This window comes from Pan paniscus, chromosome 3 (genome assembly GCF_029289425.2).
Source record: "Pan paniscus chromosome 3, NHGRI_mPanPan1-v2.0_pri, whole genome shotgun sequence".
Taxonomy (NCBI): domain Eukaryota; kingdom Metazoa; phylum Chordata; class Mammalia; order Primates; family Hominidae; genus Pan; species Pan paniscus.
The window spans coordinates 18084594-18107361 of NC_073252.2; the positions used below are offsets into that span (position 1 = coordinate 18084594).

General features: G+C 39.5%; 1 protein-coding gene across 1 annotated transcript in view; it reads left to right on the forward strand.

Annotated features, from left to right (window-relative positions):
* NCAPG (non-SMC condensin I complex subunit G) overlaps positions 1-22768 on the forward strand; it is a 45360-nt gene that overhangs the window by 10348 nt on the left and 12244 nt on the right. The window contains exons 8-19 of the mRNA XM_008952160.5: positions 1835-1975; positions 2498-2621; positions 3819-3908; positions 4233-4412; positions 7124-7234; positions 9837-9956; positions 13142-13366; positions 16004-16185; positions 16472-16646; positions 21589-21750; positions 21984-22122; positions 22523-22609. Coding sequence (XP_008950408.2) covers positions 1835-1975; positions 2498-2621; positions 3819-3908; positions 4233-4412; positions 7124-7234; positions 9837-9956; positions 13142-13366; positions 16004-16185; positions 16472-16646; positions 21589-21750; positions 21984-22122; positions 22523-22609 — 1736 coding nt within the window. The remainder of the gene's footprint in view (positions 1-1834; positions 1976-2497; positions 2622-3818; positions 3909-4232; positions 4413-7123; positions 7235-9836; positions 9957-13141; positions 13367-16003; positions 16186-16471; positions 16647-21588; positions 21751-21983; positions 22123-22522; positions 22610-22768) is intronic.

The following is a 22768-nucleotide window of genomic DNA, read 5'->3' on the forward strand; positions in this document are numbered from 1 at the left end:
AAGTCAAGATGCTATGCATTTTGCTAAAGCTGGGCTGGAGAAGTGGGGAGAGATACAAAGATGAGTATAAATGAAGATTTTCTTTTAGCCTGTCAGAAAAGAGTAACTCTACTGATTGGTTGATTTTGATAGTTATCGGTAGTGTAGTTTTCCTTAGTTTCCTACTAGAACCCAAAGGGTGGCTGATGTCTTAAAAGTCCTAATCTTGTGGCCAGAAATTTATGAGCTTTTATTTACTCTTGGTCATCAGTTTGTAATACATGAGAGTATACTCATTATACATTATACCACAATCTCTGTAACTTGGTTTTTGTCCCCCCCCCTTTTTTTTTTTTTTTTTTTTTTAAGAGACGTAGTCTTGCTTTGTTGCCCAGGCTGGAGTGCAGTAGCGTGATCTTGGCTTACTGCAGCCTCTGCCTCCCAGGTTCAAGCAATTCTCCTGCCTCAGCCTCCTGAGTAGCTGGGATTATAGTTGCCTGCCACCACATTTGGCTGGTTTTTATATTTTTAGTAGAGATGGGGTTTTACCATGTTGGTTAGGCTCTTCTTGAACTCCTGATGTCAAGTGATCCTCCCGCCTCAACCCCCCGAAGTGTTGGGATTACAGGTGTGAGCCACTGTGCCCGGCGACATTTTTTAAATGACATTTTTGATCAGGATTGTTTTTCATGTCACTTCCATCTTAAAGGCACTTCGCTGTCTAAGCTTCAATTCTTAATTCTGCTTTTAAGTAGCTTTTTTTATTCCACACAAAAAGCAGAGGCTACTGAATATACAGCCTTCTTGGTGAGGATTATAAAGGGCTTTAGTTTGGGTGGTGATGTCTGTAGTAAGAATAAAAAGTTAAAATAAAAGGTAGCTGATGGTGGTGGTGTATACAGAGATTAGTAGGGTTTCTAAGAAAGAATAATAAAAATTTGTGAAATTGTTTCTATTTTTCTGATTTTTTTCAAAAAAGATAATTGTATTCATGGATTACTTGTGTAACTATTGTTACAATTTTTAAAAATAAAAGAATGATAATTAGGCATGATGAAGATTAAATCTTTTTTTTTTTTTTTTTGAGATGGAGTTTTTCTCTGTCACCCAGGCTAGAGTGCAGTGGTGCGATCTCGGCTCACTGCAACCTCCGCCTCCTGGATTCAAGCAATGCTTCTGCCTCAGCCTCCTGAGTAGCTGGGATTACAGTAGCCACCGTGCCTGGCTAATTTTTTTGTACTTTTAGTAGAGACAGGGTTTCACCATCTTGGCCAGGCTGGTCTCGAACTCCTGACCTTGTGGTGCACCTGCCTCGGCCTCCCAAAGTGTTGGGATTACAGGTGTGAGCCACTGTGCCCGGCTGAAGATTAGATCTTTATGACTAATTGGATTTTTGGGTAAGGGATTCAGAACTTGATAGATGCTTCTTGACTTAAAGTGGGGCTGTGTCATAAGTCAAATGAGTTTAATTCTCAGATAAACTCATCCTAAAGTTGAAAAATTGTAAGTTGGGCCACCTGTAATTGGGGACCATCTGTAATTGGGAGAATGCTAGTGACATTGAAATAATTAGTTATCAGTTAGACATAAATATGTACCTTTTGAAAATTTCCCATAGAAAATTTGAGTCATTATTGAAAATACATTTTCAAATTCTTTTGATTCATCAATAAGTTTGTTTGCAAAAGTTAATGACAGTGGCATAGAATTGAGTTTGTAGACCAAATTACATGGCATAGATATGTATTTAGACGAATATGACCTGAAAATGGCCCTTTTCTGACCTAATGGTGGGAATCAACTCTTGTTTGATGTTTCTTAAAAGATTCTACTTTATTAATTCTGCTTGTTTTAGTTACATCCAGAGCATTCCAGTTGTTAATGAAGAACACAGAGGTGATTTTTCCTATATTGGAAATTTGATGACAAAAGAATTCATAGGTCAACAATTGATTCTAATTATTAAGTCTTTGGATACCAGTGAAGAAGGAGGAAGGTATGTCTAAATGTTAACACTCATTCTAATTTGCCCTTCTAATTTCTTATATTGAAATATAGTCCTTTTACAATATAACTAAACATATTTACCCTAGCTCTCTAAAGTGGTATAAAAAGTTTTCTTTTCCCTTCTACATATTTCCATATATACACATACATTTATATTTCTAGTTCAATTTCCTCAGAATAAATCAATGAAATTGCAGTTTCTGGTTAAAAGTTTCTGTTTAGATTTATTAAGGCTAGTAGCATTTTCTAAAAGGTTTAATCATTTCTGGTATTTTGTCATTTTATGATGTTGATTTATTAAAAATCATAGGGTGTTTTATAAAAATTTTTTTTGTGTGGAATAAGAATATTTGACCTAAAGTCTGTACATACAGATTTTTGTACCTATTATAGCGATAAACCTAAGTGAAAGAACTGAGGCAAATGTAATTAAGTTTGCAGAGAAGGTGAATGTTAGAGATAAAACATGTTTTGTCATAATGATATTTAAATTAGTTCTTTTTGACTGCAGAAAAAAACTGCTGGCTGTTTTACAGGAGATTCTTATTTTACCCACAATCCCAATATCCCTGGTTTCTTTTCTTGTTGAAAGACTACTCCACATCATTATAGATGATAATAAGAGAACACAAATTGTAAGTAATTTTCCTCATTGTTGATAAAGAGGTTTTGGTCAATGACATTGAATACTGTCTTATTTTCTGTTTAGAGCTTTTTGTTTTGTCTCTTTTGTTTTAGGTTCGTCTCTTTAATGAGTTTTAAAATTTCTTAAAACCATTATCTATCTCTTACATACACAGAATATTTGAAAAATGTCACCTTCTTCCTCTTAGTGTATCTGTTATTGTTGAATCAGTTTGAAATGGAGCAGGTTTGGTAGGAAGTTACAAGTGGGGATATGGTTTTGTCCATGAGGCACTGGGTGCTAGTGTTTTTGAGAGCTTACTCAAATTGTACATACTAGGGTTTAGAATCTCATCTGACACTTTCTGGCTTTGTGGCTTTGGACAAGTTATTCTGCTGTTTTACTTGTCTGCAAATAAGAATAGCAATGAAATCTACCTTTCATTTTTCAATGAGGTATTGTTCATAAAGGTATTGTTCTGTATTGCTTGATAAATACAGAAATAATTGTTTACTATAATACTATTTCAGTGTTATTTTTTTCTGGCATAGCCAAAAAAGACAGATCTGTATCATTTATTTCATAAAAATCACGTAATTTCAGTTGCAGGTTAATTCACAGATCATCTCTTCCGTCCTCTCCTTATATATACACCCCTTCTACAACATACTTAGTTGTTATTCAGCATCTGCTTAAATACTTTCATTTGGGAGGCAGCCTTTTCCTGATCAGCCAATTCCAATATACAAGTGGTTCTGAAAGGAAAGTCCTTCCTTATGCTATTATTATTTATGCGTTGTCTACCCAAAGGAAGAATAAAAGGATATTCCATTTTTCTGTGTTTAACTCCTACAGAGCTGAACAAGAGAAGGGTTGAGGATTTTAGGCAGAGAATTTAAGTGTCTCATCTTAAGCACCATAATTCGTATTTCTGTTTTTCAAACATTATATGAGGGATAATTTACTTTCACTGTCTGTGTGCCTATTTCCCTTCCATTCAAATAATTTCATTTTGTAGTCAGATGTATTGTTTTGTTTTGTTTTTTTCTAAAATTGTCTAGCAAACAGAATGTGTGCTATTTCTACCTGTATGTTTTTGCTCCATTATTCAATATATGGTGGATACTACTTGGAGTTTTATATAGAATTTTGATACTGTTTGCTGATATATCAAACATATATTAAAGCATGTACTCTGAACTTACAGGTTACAGAAATTATCTCAGAGATTCGGGCGCCCATTGTTACTGTTGGTGTTAATAACGATCCAGCTGATGTAAGAAAGAAAGAACTCAAGGTAAGTCTCTTTTAAATGAAAGAAGTGCTTGAGTGTAATGTAGCTGGGCAAGTCTATTCTTTCCTCTTGCTGTGCAGTTCTGAAATGTTTCTCACATAATCAAATTATTGTTTAATTGTTAAACTATAAGAATATTTAAAATGTTACCACATATGTCAGTCTCAGAGATATGCAGATCTCTGTGTCAGGAAAACTACGAGTTTGCATATGCCTGACTCATTAAATTCTGGGCAGTTGAGATATTAAATAATACTCCTGAGTTGCTACAGATGTTCATATTAACAGTTTTTGTTCAGTGTTGAAACAATTTATATCTTCCCTTAGATGGCTGAAATAAAAGTTAAGCTTATCGAAGCCAAAGAAGCTTTGGAAAATTGCATTACCTTACAGGATTTTAATCGGGCATCAGAATTAAAAGAAGAAATAAAAGCATTAGAAGATGCCAGAATAAACCTTTTGAAAGAGACAGAGCAACTTGAAATTAAAGAAGTCCACATAGAGAAGGTACAGGTAACTTTTTCATACTAAATCTCAGGTGTTATTAATCATCTCAACTAAATCTTATTTTCTCTAACTTCTAGAATTGCCAAAATATATTTACTTTGAGCACTTTATAACAGTGACATAAATTAAAATGAAAAAAGTTTTTCGCTGTTTCTATTTTTGGACTTTGAAAGGCCTTAATTAACTTTAATTATTGGAGGTAGGACTTTATTTGCTTCCTTGTCATGCTAATCTCTAGAATCCGAAGTCTTTCTTACCAGGGAAGCTAGCTTTCCAGTGGTTCACATCTGAGTTTTCTGTTTTTTGTCTTGAATGGTTTAAAAAAGGAAAATACATCCATTTTCCTCTTATTTGTGGAGGATCCATGACCTTTCTTTTTTATTGCTAGCAAAATAATTTCTATGGTAACGTGCATTTTTTTAAAGCTAAATTACTTTTGTGTTTTTAGAAAAAGCTATGCAGCTTTGTTATTTTTAATGAAATACTGAAATATGTCTAGTAACATTTAAAGCTTGCTTTTCAGTAGTTCCTTTTTTAAAAAATTAGTTTGTTAAAGTAGTCTCTTAAATGGAGTATGTCTTTCCTTCTGAAAGAAATTTTTTGTTAATGGTGTCGATACCATTCTGTCTTACAACAAATGATAAATATGTAAACATAAGATAGGTATCAATTAATATTTGATATTAACTTTAATTTCTTTTGGGATCTTGTCTTTTGTAGTGAACATCATTTATTGTTGTACTTTTGGGATGTGCTGATTATTCTCATAAAAAGAATGCTAAATAGGAGACTCTTTTATATAGGAGAGTTTCATGAGTTATGTTTCTGATCTCTTTAGCCATAGACATCCCAACTCCAACACCCACCTTCCCAGAGAGTATGCCTGAATTTTATTTTGATAGCTGGTGGCTTCTTTTATTTGACGAAGTCTGTGGGCCATTATAGGCTATTAAATTTGGAAAGCAAATTTAAAGCAAAAACTGAAAATATCATCTGAAAAATGACAAACTTTAGGTCAAAATTATAAAATTAGCAAAAGTAGTCTATCATGGTTAATATCATCTGTTTAACTTGACTTGCTTTGACCATTTATGTGTCTATTTGTCCTGTTCGAGGGCTACAAATCTGTTAAAATGCAACTACAACAGAGCATAATAAATGCTATGGTCAGGGAAGTATAGAGGTTTTATGGAGAGGTTTCTAGTGCTGGTAGAGTATTGTTGGCTTCCCCAGAGGAAGACATGTTTTATCCTGAGATTAGAATAAAAATAACAATATAATCTAACAGTCAGAGGATACTTTTTCTGTGGTAGTCACAGCATTAATTACTTCACAAATGTGAATTCATTCTTTTCTTCCTATAGGCCTATGAGGTTGGTACTGTTATTATCTTCATTTTACAAAGGGCAAGTAACTTGCCCAAAATCACACAGATAGTAAATGGTGGAGGCAGGATTTAAACCCAAGAAGTGGCTCTAGACTTGTGCTTTTAACTCACTCTGTGCTGTCTCTCCTCAATGAATTATGGAAGGAATGTTGTAGACAGATGGAGCAACATCTGTGATGGTCCAGAAGTTAAAGAATGCCTGTTATGTTTTAAAACTTCAGGTCCATGTGACTAGAGAATTGATGGGGAGAAGCAGGAGAAAAATCTGGGGAAAAATTAAGGGCTAGGTCATGTAAGACTTTGCGTAAGCAATATTAAAAATTTTGTATTCTAAGGATTGTGGTGAACCACTAGTATTTTAAGTGGTTAGGTAAGTCTTATGTCTCAGATCACTGTTGTTTAGGAAATGGATTGGAGAGTAGTAAAAGCTTAGACAGGCATAATAGTTGGGAGACTTACAGTAGGGTCGGGAGACTTACAGATGATGGTAGTCTGAACAAGATGACAGTGGATTTGGAAAGCAGTGATGAACTTGAGAGGTATTTAGAAATTAGTAACGGAGAAAAGGGAGTCAGGAATGTATCTTAGGTCTTTTGGTTTAGACAACTGGGTAGATGGTGATGACAGTATGAAGATAGAGAACAAGGAAGAGGAGAGATTTGTGTAATGATGAATTCCCTTTTGGACATGTTGAGTTTGAGGAAACTGTGGAACATCCAAGAGGAAATGTCTTTTAGCAGTTATATATATGAATCTGAAACTTAGAAAATAGCTGGGCTAGCTCATAGATGATAAACGAGGTTGTCAGGTTTTTTTTTTTTTGAGGTGATAATTAGGCAAGATGAAGATTAGACTTTTTTTTTTTTTTTTGAGACAACGTCTCCCTCCGTTGCCCAGGCTGGAGTGCAGTGGCATGATCTCAGCTCACTGCAACCTCCGCCTCCCGTGTTCAAGCCATTCTCGTGCCTCGGCCTCCCAAGTAGCTGGGACCACAGGTGTGCACCACCACACTAATTTTTGTGTTTTTAGTAGAGATGAAGTTTTGCCATGTTGACCAGGCTGGTCCTAAATTCCTGACCTCAAGTGATTTACCTGCCTTGGCCCCCCAAAGTGCTAGGATTACAGGCGTGAGTCGCTGCGCCTGGCTGAAGTTGCCAATTTTAAAATCCTGCCTCTACCATTTACTATCTGTGTGATAGCTGTAAGATCACCTACAGAGTCTATATAGAGTGACAGTATGCCCTACACAAAGCCCTGAGAAAGCAAACATTTAAAGGATGGGGAGAAGATATTACTAATGCTGAATATTTTGTCTTCATTTTAGAATGATGCTGAAACATTGCAGAAATGTCTTATTTTATGCTATGAACTGTTGAAGCAGATGTCCATTTCAACAGGCTTAAGTGCAACCATGAATGGAATCATCGAATCTTTGGTATGTTGATGGCCTCTTGGGCTTTATTTTAGTCCACTCCTTTCTTATTTTGTAAGTGATATGTTCTTTAGAAATCAAAATAATGAAAAGATTACTGTCTTAAATATCTGATAAGTATAAATGATAAAATATATATATATAGCAGCTACTTCATATTGTGAGGATTAAATAAGATGTCTGTAAAGGACCTGATATATAAATTACAGTCTTTTAAATATTTTTAAAAATGATTTTATACTGGAAAGAGATACAGAATATCTTCATTTTTTGAATAGTAAGAGAGGAGATACTGAAACATACCAGGAATATTTAAGTACTGGAATTGTGCTATGTAATGAGACTGAGACAATCACATTTTATGCCCTGGGAAAGGAATTTATTTATTATATTTAAAGGGCTTTTAAAATAACCCTTTGTAGGTAATTCCCATAGGGACACAAGTACTGTAAGACTCTAGAACATTACTTTCTGATAAGGAATATAGTGCAAACCATATGTAACTTTACATTTTTTAGTAGCTACATTAAAAAAAGTGGCTTTTTTTTTTAAAGCCACTGTTTAAAAAAAAAAAAGAGGATAATTTTAGTATATTGAATATATCCAACTGTATTATTTGGATATGTCCAATATATCCAAAATATTAATCATTTCATTATTTACTCACTATTAAAACTGTTGCAATGTTTTACATTCTGTTTTGCATACTAAGTCTTATAGCACATCTTAAACTGGACTAGTCACATTTGAGGTGTTCAGTAGCCACATGAGGCTAATGGCTACAGTATTAGTGCACTGTTTTGTTGTTGTTGTTGTTTTTGATAGTACTACTCATTCAAAGCAAATTCTGTATGTAGCCAGGTTCTTACAGAAGTCTCTCAAAACTGTATTTACTTGGTATTAGTGAGAAATAGCCAATGAATGTAATCTGAAGTCTAATTCCTTGGGTTGTCATGAGTTCCTGAATGTAGTAAAGAAAACCAATTTTAATAGTTTAGAGCTTCTGGAGAAATACTGTTTTGTACTCAACCATTAGAATTTAGCTTTATTTTTGGAAAAGCAGTTATCTTTAGTGAAAAGTGATGCTTAATTTGTGCTTGGGCATTTTATGTCTGGTCCTACAAAATTGAAGTAGTAAATACGAAGACTGTATATATGTGGGAAAGGATATACAGTGTTATGTGAAGAATAAACACAAAACTGACTGATCATAATGATTTTAAATGTATAAAAATCTGGTTAAAGATTGAAAGAGATTAGTAGAGGAATATAAACGATGTTTGGATAAAAGTTATATTTTTATGAAGTTACTGTGTTTTAAATAAAAGATTTAATTATTCATTGGGAAAATACAAATTATTCATTGAGCAAATATTTACTGAACATCTATTACATACTAAGTGCTGGGATGGTACATGGTATACAAAATAGATATAGATTGCCCACGTTGATCTGGTCAAGTGAGAGGAGCATCGATTAAGTAAAGAAATAAGTGAAACTTTGTGCTATTAGTGCTTGCTATGAAGAAGAGCTATATGGCCGTATGTGAACTTATAATAGCAGGATTTGAACTATTCATGGAAGGTGACCCTGGTCTGATATTTGAGTAGACATTATATGAAAAAGTGAGAGAAGATTGTTTAATATGGTAGCTGTCAGCCACACATGGCTTTTAAAAACTAGACCAAAATGAGATATGCTGTAAGGATTAAAAACATGTTGGGGGTTGGGCGTGGTGGCTCACACCTGTAATCCTAGTACATTGGGAGGCCAAGGCGGGATGGCTTGAGCTCAGGAGTTTGAGACCAGCCTGGGCAACATGGTGAAACCCCATCTCTACAAAAAAATAGAAAAATTAGCCAAGGGTGGTGACTCGGGCCTGTGCTGTCAGCTACTTGGGAGGCTGAGGTGGGAGGATCACTTAAGCTTAGGAGGCTGAGGTTGCAGTGAGCCGAGATTGCGCCACTGCACTCCAGCCTGGGTGACAGCGTGAGACTCTGTCTCAAAAAAAAAAGAAAAGAAAAAACCATGTTGGGTTTCAAAGACTAGTACAAAGAACAGAAGGTAACTTATCTTGTTAATAGTATTTATGTTGATTAAATACTACAGATACAATGTTTTGGTTATATTGAGTTAAATATATTAAGACTAGTTTCACTTTTTTTTTTTTTTTTTTTTACTTCAATGTGGTGGCTACTAGAAAATTTAACATGACATATGTGGTTCCCATTTGTGACTTCTATTATATTTCTGTTGGATAGCATTGAATCCAAGTCAGGCTAGTTGAACAAACTGAGCAAGAGGTAGCATGGTATAAGAAGATTGGGAAAGAAACTACACAATAGGGAATAGTATATATCATGTTAAGGAGTTTTATCTTGTTCTGTGTGCATTGGGAAACCATTGAGTCCCTTTTAGCAGGTGGAGGGGAGGTATCATGGTCAGACCCTATTTCAGGAAGGTCACTCTGGCTATATTGTTCTGTTTTAGCAATTTAATACTTACCTTTTCTTTAAAAGTGAAAAATAACACCTTTGAGGTAATAGACAATAGGGAAATGAAGTAGATCTATGAAATCATATGGAAAATTTCTGATTCATTTTAGATTCTTCCTGGAATAATAAGTATTCATCCTGTTGTAAGAAACCTGGCTGTTTTATGCTTGGGATGCTGTGGACTACAGAATCAGGATTTTGCAAGGAAACACTTCGTATTACTATTGCAGGTAGGATTTATCTTGTGATAAATCTCAACTGTATTTCCTGAAATACTCTGTGGTGATAATGCTAATACTCTGAATTTATCTATTCTGATTCTTATTGATGATGATTATTATGGATAATCTTTGGAGACACAATACTTTTATCTTTTGATTTCTTATTAAAATGTCTTTGTAGAAAAAGATGAAACGCCAATTATGTAAGATATTCTTTTAATTATTCACATAGCAAATACTTATTGAGTGCGTATTATGTGCCAGCAACTGTTCTAGACTTAGAAGAAATAAAGTAGGTAGGTAGTGAATAAAACAAGATAAAATGTGTTGTCTTAATGGAGCTTACATTCTAGAAGGGGAAACACACAGTGAAAAATAAGTATACAATGTATCAGATAGAGAAAAATAAAGCAGAGAAGGGGACTAAGCAGTGGGAAGGAGGAGAGGGAACTGTTTGGTTGAGAAAGACCTCACTAATAAGTTGACATTTGAGCAAATACCAGAAGGAAGTACAAGAGCGAACCACGTGGTTATTTGGGTTTCCAAGGAGAGGCAAGAACAGGGGAATAGGCACTGGGGTGTAGGGCTTTGGGTGTGTTCAAGGAATAAGAGAACACATGGCTAGGAAAGATTGAGCAAAGGGAAGAATAATAGGAAAAAGGGTTTGCTGGCAGCAGGATGTCCATGTCTTCTAGGACCTTATAGACTGTAAAGATGTCAGTTTTCACTATAAATGAGATGGAAAGGAATTCGAGGGCTTTGAGTAGAAGATTGTTATGATCTGACTGGGCATAAAGTGGTGTAGACCAGGGAGGGCCTGGCAAACCTTTTGTGTACAGGGCCAGAGAGTAAATATTTTTAGATTTTTGTGGGCCATATGATCTGTCTGAACTCCTCGGCTTTGCTTTTGTAGTGTGAAGACAGCTGTAGATAATACATAAATGAATTAGTATGGCTGTAGTCCAGTAAAACTTTATGGACACTGAAATTTGAATTTCATATAATTTTCACATGTAATACATTTTTTTTAACCATTTGAAAATGCAAAACTTCCTAACTTGCAGGCTATGCAAAAACAGGTGGTTGAATGGATTTGAGCTGTTTGCAGATCCCTAGTATTAAGTAGGGGTACAAGTATGGAAGCAGGGATACTAATAAGGAGGGTATTTGATAATCTAGGAAAGCGATGGCGATGGTTTGGACGAGGGTTGTGGTTACTGAGGTTGTGAGCAGGATGGTAATCTAAGTTTGAAAATAAAGTCTAAGATTTGCTAATGAATCTGACGTGGTATGTGAGAGAAAAATGGAGGATAATTTAAAGATTTGCGCCAGAATAACTGGATGGATGAATTTGCGTTTTCCTATGATGGGGAAAGCAGAGGAGCAGGTTTTATAGCAGATAGGATGAAATAAGGAGTTCAATATTGGGCATGATAAGTTTACAGTTTAAGGTACAAGTGGATATATTGAATAGGCATTTATATATGAGTTTGGAGTATAGGGGAGAGGTCCAAGATGGTGAGATGGAAGTCTTTATTCTTTTGGTAGTATCTGATAGTATGCAACGCTTAGAGATAGGATGTTGCCTGAGGAATGAGTATAGACTGAATGAGTGTAGGGTCAACTTTATAGGACCCTAAGCCTCAGATAAAGGTAGGGGAGATGAAGAGGAACCAGTAGGGGCTAAGGTGAATTGGACAGTAAAAGAGGAATGGTGTGATTTCCTGGAAAGCAAGTGAAGATAATATTTTAAAGATGATAGAATGACCCAACTGTCCTGTGTTGCTTCATAATGGACCATTCTGGATTTATAATGGACCATTTCTGGCAATCAGGAAGTGTTCTTGAAATTTCTTTAAAAGTTTTGAAAAATTGAGCCATTTTTCTCAATTCATTATTTACAGGTGATATTTATTTGTTCTAAAAGCCAAGTTATAGAGCCAAGTTATTTTACCAATTACCTAAATTTAATTACATTAAAGAATATAGTAAATTGGCACACACCCGTAATCCCAGCACTTTGGGAGGCTGAGGCAGGTTGATCATGAGATCAGGAGTTTGAGACCAGGTTGACCAATGTGGTGAAACCCCCATCTCTACTAAAAATACAAAAATTAGCCAGGCATGGTGGTATGTGCCTGTAATCCCAGCTACTCAGGAGGCTGAGGCAGGAGAAACCCCCATCTACTAAAAATACAAAAATTAACCAGGCGTGGTGGTATGTGCCTGTAATCCCAGCTGCTCAGGAGGCTGAGGCAGGAGAATCGCTTGAACCCGGGAGGTGGAGGTTGCAGTGAGCTGAGATTGCGCCATTATGCTCCAGGCTGGGCAATAGAGTGACACTCCATCTCAAAAAAAATATATATATATATATATATTTGTTGTTGTTGTTGTTGTTGTTGTTGTTATATATATCTTATTTTTCCTACTGGATTTTAAATTTGGATAGACATTTTTATTTTACTTTTTTAATATCTTAATTAAATCCTAACTTTCACTATCATACCTAATTTCTCACTATATATATATAGTTTTTGTAATATAAATACTGAGCTCTGTATTTTTTTCATGGCTTTGAAATTTGGTGGGCATTTTTAAACTTAAGATAGACTCATACAAAGTGCTGTGTTTCGTGGTTTACCTGTTTTCATAAAGGAGTCTAGTTGAAAACTGAGTTTACTGTTAAGGAATTCTAAATTCATTGAGCTAATGAGAGAAAAATGAAACTTGATAACCTAGAAGAATACTGTTCTAATGAATGCCTTTCATTGCTTAGAATGTAATGTTTTTCTCTTGACAGATGGGCTAGAACACTTTCAACATAATTGAACAGTTTTTCTGGATCTTAAAAAAATAAAATCATAGTTGAAGGCATTGTTGATTCTTTTTTAAATAAAAGGAACAAATAATATAATTCAGCCTGACTCCAACTCCAGAAATTTTTATTGACTGTGAAGATTAACTTTTTCTTAAAGTATATAGCTCTATTATATGTTATGGTTCAAATAAATAAAAATAACATTTTTTTAAATTGAAATTTTAACTGTATTTTTGAAAAGTGATGTTTTCTTTAGACTTGACACTGTCATTAAAATTTGACTAAGAAAAAAACAAGATACATATTAATTTTATGTAAACAGAAACAAAACAGTTTACTGAATTTACTTTTTTTGGTGGGGAATATCTTGATTTAGGTTTTGCAAATTGATGATGTCACAATAAAAATAAGTGCTTTAAAGGCAATCTTTGACCAACTGATGACATTCGGGATTGAACCATTTAAAACTAAAAAAATCAAAACACTTCATTGTGAAGGTACAGAAATAAACAGTGATGATGAGCAAGAATCAAAAGAAGTTGAAGAGACTGCTACAGCTAAGAATGTTCTGAAACTCCTTTCTGATTTCTTAGATAGTGAGGTAAGAAATAATCCAGTCCTGTGATTATGAAATGTCATTTTCAGCATGTGTTTATTATTATTATTTTTTAAATTTATTATACTTTAAGTCCTGTGATACATGTGCAGAACATACAGGTTTGTTACATAGGTATACATGTGCCATGGTGGTTTGCTGCACCCATCAACCCATCTACATTAGGTATTTCTCCTAACGCTATCCCTCCCCTACCCCCCTATCCCCTGATAGGTCCCAGTGTGTGATGTTCCTCTCCCTTATGCTCTTTATATCTTATTTTTCCTACTGGATTTTAAATTTGGATAGACATTTTTTATTTTACTTTTTAAATATCTTAATTAAATCCTAACTTTCACTATCATACCTAATTTCTCACTATCAAATTGTATATGCAAAGAAATGAAGTATAAACAAAAATGAAGTGATTATTAAAGTGGGTTGTTATTAATTTTTTATTTCTTTATGTTGTATTTGTGATATAGAGACTCTAAGATTTATCCCCAAGACTTTTAAGAAATAGTTTAGAATAATTTTATATTGGGTGGGTAGAAGATGTAAGATAGGGTATGGGATTGGATCTCTTTTAAGTACTCTTGAACTACTATTTTTGTAGCACACATGTAAACCAACTGATTAAAAATTTTTTATACTGATTGTAGTTTTTCATTGAGTTAGAAGTGATATAACAAAACTTAACAATTTTATTTTTTTGAGATAGGGTCTTGCTCTGTCATCAGGCTGGAGTGCAGTGGCGTGATCATAGTTCACTGACCCCTCACCTGCTGGGTTCAAGCAATCCTCCTGAATAGCTGGAATGACAGGCATGTGCCGCCATGCCCGCTGATTTTTAAATTTTTTGTAGAGACAGGGTCTTGCTCTGTTGCCCAGGCTGGTCTTGAACTCCTGGCCTCAAGTGATCCTCCTGCCTCAGCCTCCCAGAGTGCTGGGATTACAAGTGTGAGCCCTCGTGCCTGGCCCAAACTAATACTGTTAATGTGAACAATTCATTGGCATTTAGTACATTCAAAATGAAAGGCAACTACCACCTTTATCATCTAATTTAAAACATTGTCATCATCCCAAAAGGAAACTACTCATTAAGCAGTTGCTCCTCATTCCCCCTTCTGCCAGCCCTGACAGCAACCAATCCGCAGTCTGTTTCTATGGATTTAACTGTTCTGGATATTTCGTGTAAGTGGAATCATACAGTATGTGACCTCTGTTTAGCTTTTTAAATTTAGCATAACATTTTCGAGATTCATCCACATGGTATCTTGTATCAGTACTCCATTCCTTTTTGTAGCCGAATACTCCATTTTATGTATATATGGTGATTTGTTTATGCATTCATCCATTGAAGGACAGTCGGGCTGTTTCTACCTTTTGGCTATTGTGAATAGTGCTGCTTACTATGAACATGGCATGTGTATGTATTTGTTTGAGTATCTGTTTCAATTCTTTTGGGTATCTGTATACCTAGGAATTGTGTTGCTCAGTCATTTAACTTTTTGGGAACTTGACAAACTGTTTTCCACAGTGATTGAACCATTTTAAATTTCCATCTTCAGTGTAGAAGGTTTTCCATTTCTCCACATCCTTATTGACACTTAGGTTCTATTTTTTAAAACATTATAGCTATCCTAGTATATATGAAGTGCTACTTCATTGTGGTTTTGATTTGCATTTCCTTAATGACTAGTGATGTTGAGTATCTTTTCATCTGCTTCTTGGCCATTTGTATATTTTGTTTGGATAAATGTCTGTTCAAGTCCTTTGCCCATTTTTAAGTTGGGTTGGTTGTCTTTATAGAGTTCTTTATGTAGTTTGGGTAGCAGATCCTTATCAGGTATAATTTGTAACTTTTATTTTACAGGTTGTCTTTTTACTTTCTTGTTAATATACTTAGATGTATTAAACATTTTTAATTTTGGAGATACACTCATTTTTTTCTTTTGTTGCTTCTGCTTTTGGTGTCCTAAGAATCCAGTGCTAAGTCCAAGTCATGAAGATTTATCCCTGTTTTCTTCTGAGAGTTTTCTGGCTTTAGCTTTTATATTTAGGCTGTTGATGCATTTTCAGTTAACATTTGTATATGGTCTAAGGTCCAGCTTCATTGTTTTGCCTGTGTACATCCAGTTGTCTTTTCCTTTGTCTTCTCTAGACTTCTGTTTACTTTTTCTAGGAATGCCTTCTGCTTCAACACCTTCTGTTCACATTCTATCCATTATTCAGACAAATTGCACTCCTACATATGGAGCTTTTGCTTATAGATAGGCACCTTCCTCTAATACCAGGGGCCAGGGTTTTCTATGTCTTAGAAACCCTAAGCATTTAAATATATGTTTTGCTCTTTTTTTCCAACAGTTATAAAAGGCCTTTTGGTTCTTCTAAAAAATTTTAAGATAATTGAATTTTTCATGGCTAGACTAAGCATTTGTCTAGTCTCCTAGTCTTTTAGATTTGTCTAAAATTGTTATTCTAGCTTTGAAGAAACAGTCTTTTTATTTGCCTTTAAAGAATTTGTAATAACTCGAATGGTTTTTGGATGGTTCGTGTAAAAATACTGTAGGACCGGCTACATTGTGAGGCTTAAAAAGGAGATACAAATAAATTTCTTCTAATGAATGTCATCTTTGTTAGGTATCTGAACTTAGGACTGGAGCTGCAGAAGGACTAGCCAAGCTGATGTTCTCTGGGCTTTTGGTCAGCAGCAGGATTCTTTCTCGTCTTATTTTGTTATGGTACAATCCTGTGACTGAAGAGGATGTTCGACTTCGACATTGCCTAGGCGTGTTCTTCCCCGTGTTTGCTTATGCAAGCAGGTATTGAGTCATACTGATAAATCAAAAATCTGACTTGACATCAAATTCAGGTCCCTCATGAATTGTATCTATAATGACATTTTGTTGTTGATACTTTTTCTGTCTTTAGTAGATAAATGATGAAATGACAAGAACGATACAGATTTTATCTATCTGAATTTTTGGCTCTTTCCTAGATGAAAATGCACTTAATGAGTGAATTTCCTACATAGTAGTTTTGAATTTCATACTTTTTCTCTCATCAAATAATGTTCTGCCAACATACTTTGAATTTGTTTCTCAATAGGACTAATCAGGAATGCTTTGAAGAAGCTTTTCTTCCAACCCTGCAAACACTGGCCAATGCCCCTGCATCTTCTCCTTTAGCTGAAATTGATATCACAAATGTTGCTGAGTTACTTGTAGATTTGACAAGACCAAGTGGATTAAATCCTCAGGCCAAGACTTCCCAAGATTATCAGGTGAGTGACTGTGGTAACTGCATGCAGATCACTGTTTTGGTAAAATAATCTCTCTCAAAGATCCCTTGAAATACTGAGGAACTGCATTTTGGTCTTTAGACTTCTGTCTCAAGCATATACCACAAAGCACGAAAAAACATGACCTTGGGAAATGTGGAGAAATCATATGAAAACAGAAGTAATCAATGCTAACATTTTTGCTACTGAAAAGAAATTACTAAAAATCCACCACCCACACCATGCCCACCTAGTACTGACTGTTAATCTGAAGTAATAACCTACGTTATCTAGGACTCACAGAGTCTTCAAATGTTGGCTTACCTGCTATGCTTCTGGCACAAGAAAGGAGAATTCAAAGACTAGAACTCACCTCAAGCTTTTTTGGCTTTTAATTCAAAGAAGATAAATCAATTGCACACTGACTCACAGACTGAACTTAAGCTGGGTTGTTTTAATCCTTTAATGGCATTTGGTCAAACTTGTTACCATTTTTGAAATTTAATGTATTAGTGATTTCAGATGCTAACAGATTAAGTTGAAAGTATTACTCTATTTTATTTGATATTTAGTGATAAGCTACTCTGTTCAATTCATATGTTGTATATTATTGGAAAGATAAGATTACAAAGGATATTAGGCAAAATTAGGTAAGGGTCAGTAATAGGGCTATTAAGCACTTCATGACTTGAGACAAGGGCAAGAGTCATGTGGTAGGAATGATGAGTACAGCATTAGTTTTAAAACTCATTGACCAAAATTCAGTTAGGCCTTGTTGGTATTTGGGGAGTGCTTTGGGAAGAGGAAGGATGTTTTAGTAAAGGTGATATATGTAGATGGTTATGCAAATATTGGGGAACTGTAGAAAGATGACTTTGGCTAAGGATCCTGAATAGGACTGTTAGGGCACAACATTGGGGGTAGATTATAGATTGCTTTATTTTTTTTTTTTTTTTTTTTTAGTCTTTTTTTTTTTTTTTTTTTCTTTTTAATTGATCATTCTTGGGTGTTTCTCGCAGAGGGGGATTTGGCAGGGTCACAGGACAATAGTGGAGGGAAGGTCAGCAGATAAACAAGTGAACAAAGTTCTCTGGTTTTCCTAGGCAGAGGACCCTGCGGCCTTCCGCAGTGTTTGTGTCCCTGGGTACTTGAGATTAAGGAGTGGTGATGACTCTTAACGAACATGCTGCCTTCAAGCATCTGTTTAACAAAGCACATCTTGCACCGCCCTTAATCCATTCAACCCTGAGTGGATACAGCACATGTTTCAGAGAGCACAGGGTTGGGGGTAAGGTCACAGATCAACAGGATCCCAAGGCAGAAGAATTTTTCTTAGTACAGAACAAAATGAAAAGTCTCCCATGTCTACCTCTTTCTACACAGACACAGCAACCATCCGATTTCTCAATCTTTTCCCCACCTTTCCCCCCTTTCTATTCCACAAAACCGCCATTGTCTTCATGGCCCGTTCTCAATGAGCTGTTGAGTACACCTCCCAGATGGGGTGGTGGCCGGGCAGAGGAGCTCCTCACTTCCCAGTAGGGGCGGCCGGGCAGAAGCGCTCCTCACCTCCCGGACGGGGCGGCTGGCCGGGCGGGGGGCTGACCCCCCCCACCTCCCTCCCGGACGGGGCGGCTGGCCGGGCGGGGGGCTGACCCCCCACCTCCCTCCCGGACAGGGCGGCTGGCCGGGCAGAGGGGCTCCTCACTTCCCAGTAGGGGCGGCCGGGCAGAGGTGCCCCTCACTTCCCCGACGGGGCGGCTGGCCCGGCGGGGGGCTGACCCCCCCACCTCCCTCCCGGAGGCGGCGGCTGGCCGGGCAGAGGGGCTCCTCACTTCCCTGTAGGGGCGGCCGGGCAGAGGCGCCCCTCACCTCCCGGACAGGGCGGCTGGCCGGGCGGGGGGCTGATCCCCCCACCTCCCTCCCGGACGGGGCGGCTGGCCGGGCGGGGGGCTGACCCCCCCACCTCCCTCCCGGACGGGGCGGCTGGCCGGGCGGGGGGCTGACCGCCCACCTCCCTCCCGGACGGGGCGGCTGGCCGGGCGGGGGGCTGACCCCCCACCTCCCTCCCGGACGGGGCGGCTGGCCGGGCGGGGGGCTGACCCCCCCACCTCCCTCCCGGACGGGGCGGCTGGCCGGGCGGGGGGCTGACCCCCCCACCTCCCTCCCGGACGGGGCGGCTGGCCGGGCGGGGGGATGACCCCCCCACCTCCCTCCCGGACGGGGCGGCTGGCCGGGCGGGGGGCTGACCCCCCCACCTCCCTCCCGGACGGGGCGGCTGGCCAGGCGGGGGGCTGACCCCCCACCTCCCTCCCGGACGGGGCGGCTGGCCGGGCGGGGGGCTGACCCCCCCACCTCCCTCCCGGACGGGGCGGCTGGCCGGGCGGGGGGCTGACCCCCCCACCTCCCTCCCGGACGGGGCGGCTGGCCAGGCAGAGGGGCTCCTCACTTCCCAGAAGGGGCGGCCGGGCAGAGGCGCCCCTCACCTCCCGGATGGGGCGGCTGGCCAGGCGGGGGGCTAACCCCCCCACCTCCCTCCCGGACGGGGCGGCTGGCCGGGCTGGGGGCTGACCCCCCCACCTCCCTCCCAGACAGAGCGGCTGGCCGGGCAGAGGGGCTCCTCACTTCCCAGTAGGGGCGGCCGGGCAGAGGCGCCCCCCCCACCTACTGGACAGGGCGGCTGGCCAGGCAGGGGGCTGATCCCCCCACCTCCCTCCTGGACGGGGCGGCTGGCCGGGCGGGGGGCTGACCCCCTCACCTCCCTCCCGGATGGGGCGGCTGGCCGGGAGGGGGGCTGACCCCCCCACCTCCCTCCCGGACGGGGCGGCTGGCCGGGCAGAGGGGCTCCTCACTTCCCAGTAGGGGCGGCCGGGCAGAGGCACCCCTCGCCTCCCGGACGGGGCGGCTGGCCAGGCGGGGGGCTGACCCCCCCACCTCCCTCCCGGACGAGGCGGCTGGCCGGGCAGAGGGGCTCCTCACTTCCCGGTAGGGGCAGCCGGGCAGAGGTGCCCCTCACCTCCCGGACGGGGCGGCTGGCCAGGCGGGGGGCTGACCCCCCCACCTCCCTCCCAGATGAGGAGGGAGGACGCTCCTCACTTCTCAGACGGGGTGGCTGCCGGGCGGAGGGGCTCCTCACTTCTCAGACGGGGCGGTTGCCAGGCAGAGGGTCTCCTCACTTCTCAGACAGGGCGGCCGGGCAGAGACACTCCTCACATCCCGGACGGGGCGGCAGGGCAGAGGTGCTCCCCACATCTCAGACGATGGGCGGCCGGGCAGAGACGCTCCTCACTTCCCAGATGTGATGGCGGCCGGGAAGAGGCGCTCCTCACTTCCTAGATGGGATGGCGGCCGGGCAGAGACGCTCCTCACTTTCCAGACTGGGCAGCCAGGCAGAGGGGCTCCTCACATCCCAGACGATGGGCAGTCAGGCGGAGACGCTCCTCACTTCCCAGACGGGGTGGCTGCCAGGCAGAGGCTGCAATCTCGGCACTTAGGGAGGCCAAGGCAGGCGGCTGGGAGGTGGTTGTAGCAGCCGAGATCACGCCACTGCACTCCAGCCTGGGCGCCATTGAGCACTGAGTTAACGAGACTCCATCTGCAATCCCGGCACCTCGGGAGGCCGAGGCTGGCGGATCACTCGCGGTTAGGAGCTGGAGACCAGCCCAGCTGACACATCGAAACCCCGTCTCCACCAAAAAAATTCGAAAACCAGTCAGGCGTGGCGGCGCACGCCTGCAATCGCAGGCACTCGGCAGGCTGAGGCAGGAGAATCGGGCAGGGAGGTTGCAGTGAGCTGAGATGGCAGCAGTACCGTCCAGCTTCGGCTCGGCATCAGAGGGAGACCGTGGAAAGAGGGGAGAGGGGAGAGGGGAGAGGGGAGACGGGGGAGGGGGGAGGGGAGAGGGGAGAGGGGAGAGGGGAGAGGGGAGAGGGAGCTCTATCTACCACACAGTCCTTCTCTGAATATGAGTCGGTCCCAACTTACTCTATAGATTGCTTTAAAGGCCAATGTAGGGAATTTGGAGTTGGCCTTATGTGCAATGGATAATTATGCAGGGCTTATGATGAAAGGGTTAATGTCATGAAAACCACTTATTGGAAAGATTAATTTGGTGGTCAGTGGTGGTTATATGAGATGAATTGGTGAGCAGAAAGAAAAGAATATTTATAAAGAAAGCAGCTGAAAATCTGTATAATTCGCTTGTAGAAAAAGTACTAGAAAGTAATAGTAGAAAGTAGAAAGAATAGAAATTGACCTAATAAAGAATTATGGGTACAAGAATCTAAAAGAAAGAGCTTGAGAGGCAAGGGAGATGGAGGAGTCCAGGAAAACTCTAAGTATGTGTAACAGCAGACTTCAAAGGAGCTGTTGACATAGTTTAATTGGGGAGTACTCTCATGATCAGCAGCTTGGAAGAGTAAGGGAAAAGTAGATTGGGGCATAGCCCTAAGTTCAACTACTGCTATGCAAACAAAGGCCCCAGCCAATCCCATAGGGAGTTCCGGAACTGGGATGTTCCTTTGAGTTGTCCAGAATGGAGACAAGCTGAGACACTGTACTTGTGCACGGGCCAGTCATTGGATTTGGACAAATCTTTGGGAGAAGAGGTATGATCTTGGACAAGGTCCACCAAAGTCCACCATCGTCAGCCTGGATCAGTACTGCAGCTGGGAACTTTTACCCTCCAAAACATGCAGCAACTGGGGGATGAGTGCATCTTTCCTAAAGGGAGTGGAACTGGGCCCTATATCACAACATCCACAACAAGAAGTCAAGAAGGGGAGCTTATTTTGGGGGTAGGGGGGGATGTTAAATTTGGTTTTAGACATTTTATATTTGGGATTATGGCAAGAAAATTAGTTGGAAATATTTGTTAGATGTGTAAGACTATATAATAATCATAATCATCTTCAATTTACAGAGAATTTTCTCTTAATTTTTTAGGCCTTAACAGTACATGACAATTTGGCTATGAAAATTTGCAATGAGATCTTAACAAGTCCGTGTTCGCCAGAAATTCGAGTCTATACAAAAGCCTTGAGTTCTTTAGAACTCAGTAGCCATCTTGCAAAAGATCTTCTGGTTCTATTGAATGAGATTCTGGAGGTAAAGTAGTTTCTCATTACTCTAAATTAGTTTGTGTTTATATTTATACATGTAGAATTTACATGGTTGTATTAGATTATACATATGTTAGCATATTGTGACTTATTTGAAGTATTTTCTTCATAAATTTCATATAATTTAGTGTTTTTAAACAACTTGATATGTATTGGTACTATTTTCAAAGATTAGGGAATGCGGTGTTTACAAAATGTTAATAATGTTTTCTTTTATAGCAAGTAAAAGATAGGACATGTCTGAGAGCTTTGGAGAAAATCAAGATTCAGTTAGAAAAAGGAAATAAAGAATTTGGTGACCAAGCTGAAGCAGCACAGGATGCCACCTTGACTACAACTACTTTCCAAAATGAAGATGGTAATGACATACTGACCAGAATATTTATAAGGTTCTGTTTTTTTTTTTTTTCCATCTTTACTGAGACATATTTTTTTCTACTCCAACATGTTTGGTTGGTCATCAGAAATGAATGAAAATTTTTTTCTAATTAATCCTCTTGGGAAAGAGCATTACTGATAAATGTTTATTCTGCTTTTCAAGTGTTTTTTGGCATGCATTTCTCAACATATGACCATCTTTTTAAGAGTTTTGCTTCTTTTTCCAATATTCAGATTTTCGAAAGGGTGATTTATAACTTTTCACTAGCTGCTAGAAGGACTGTGTCATTTCAGTTTTGTAAAAACTGGTCTTAAAAAGACAATTTAAAATATTTCATGAGGTTATCTTATTTATATTGTTGTATTATTCCCTTTAATAGAAAAGAATAAAGAAGTATATATGACTCCACTCAGGGGTGTAAAAGCAACCCAAGCATCAAAGTCTACTCAGCTAAAGACTAACAGAGGTAGTGTGTGGATTGACCATCTTTATGATAAAAGTTTTAAATTTTATCTTCCAATGAAAAATACTTCTTTTGCAAGTTTTCTTATCTTTGTTTCCTTAGGGATAAAGATTTTTTAAAAATGTCTTTGGTATCCTTTCTTTTTAATTCTTTCCGTGGATG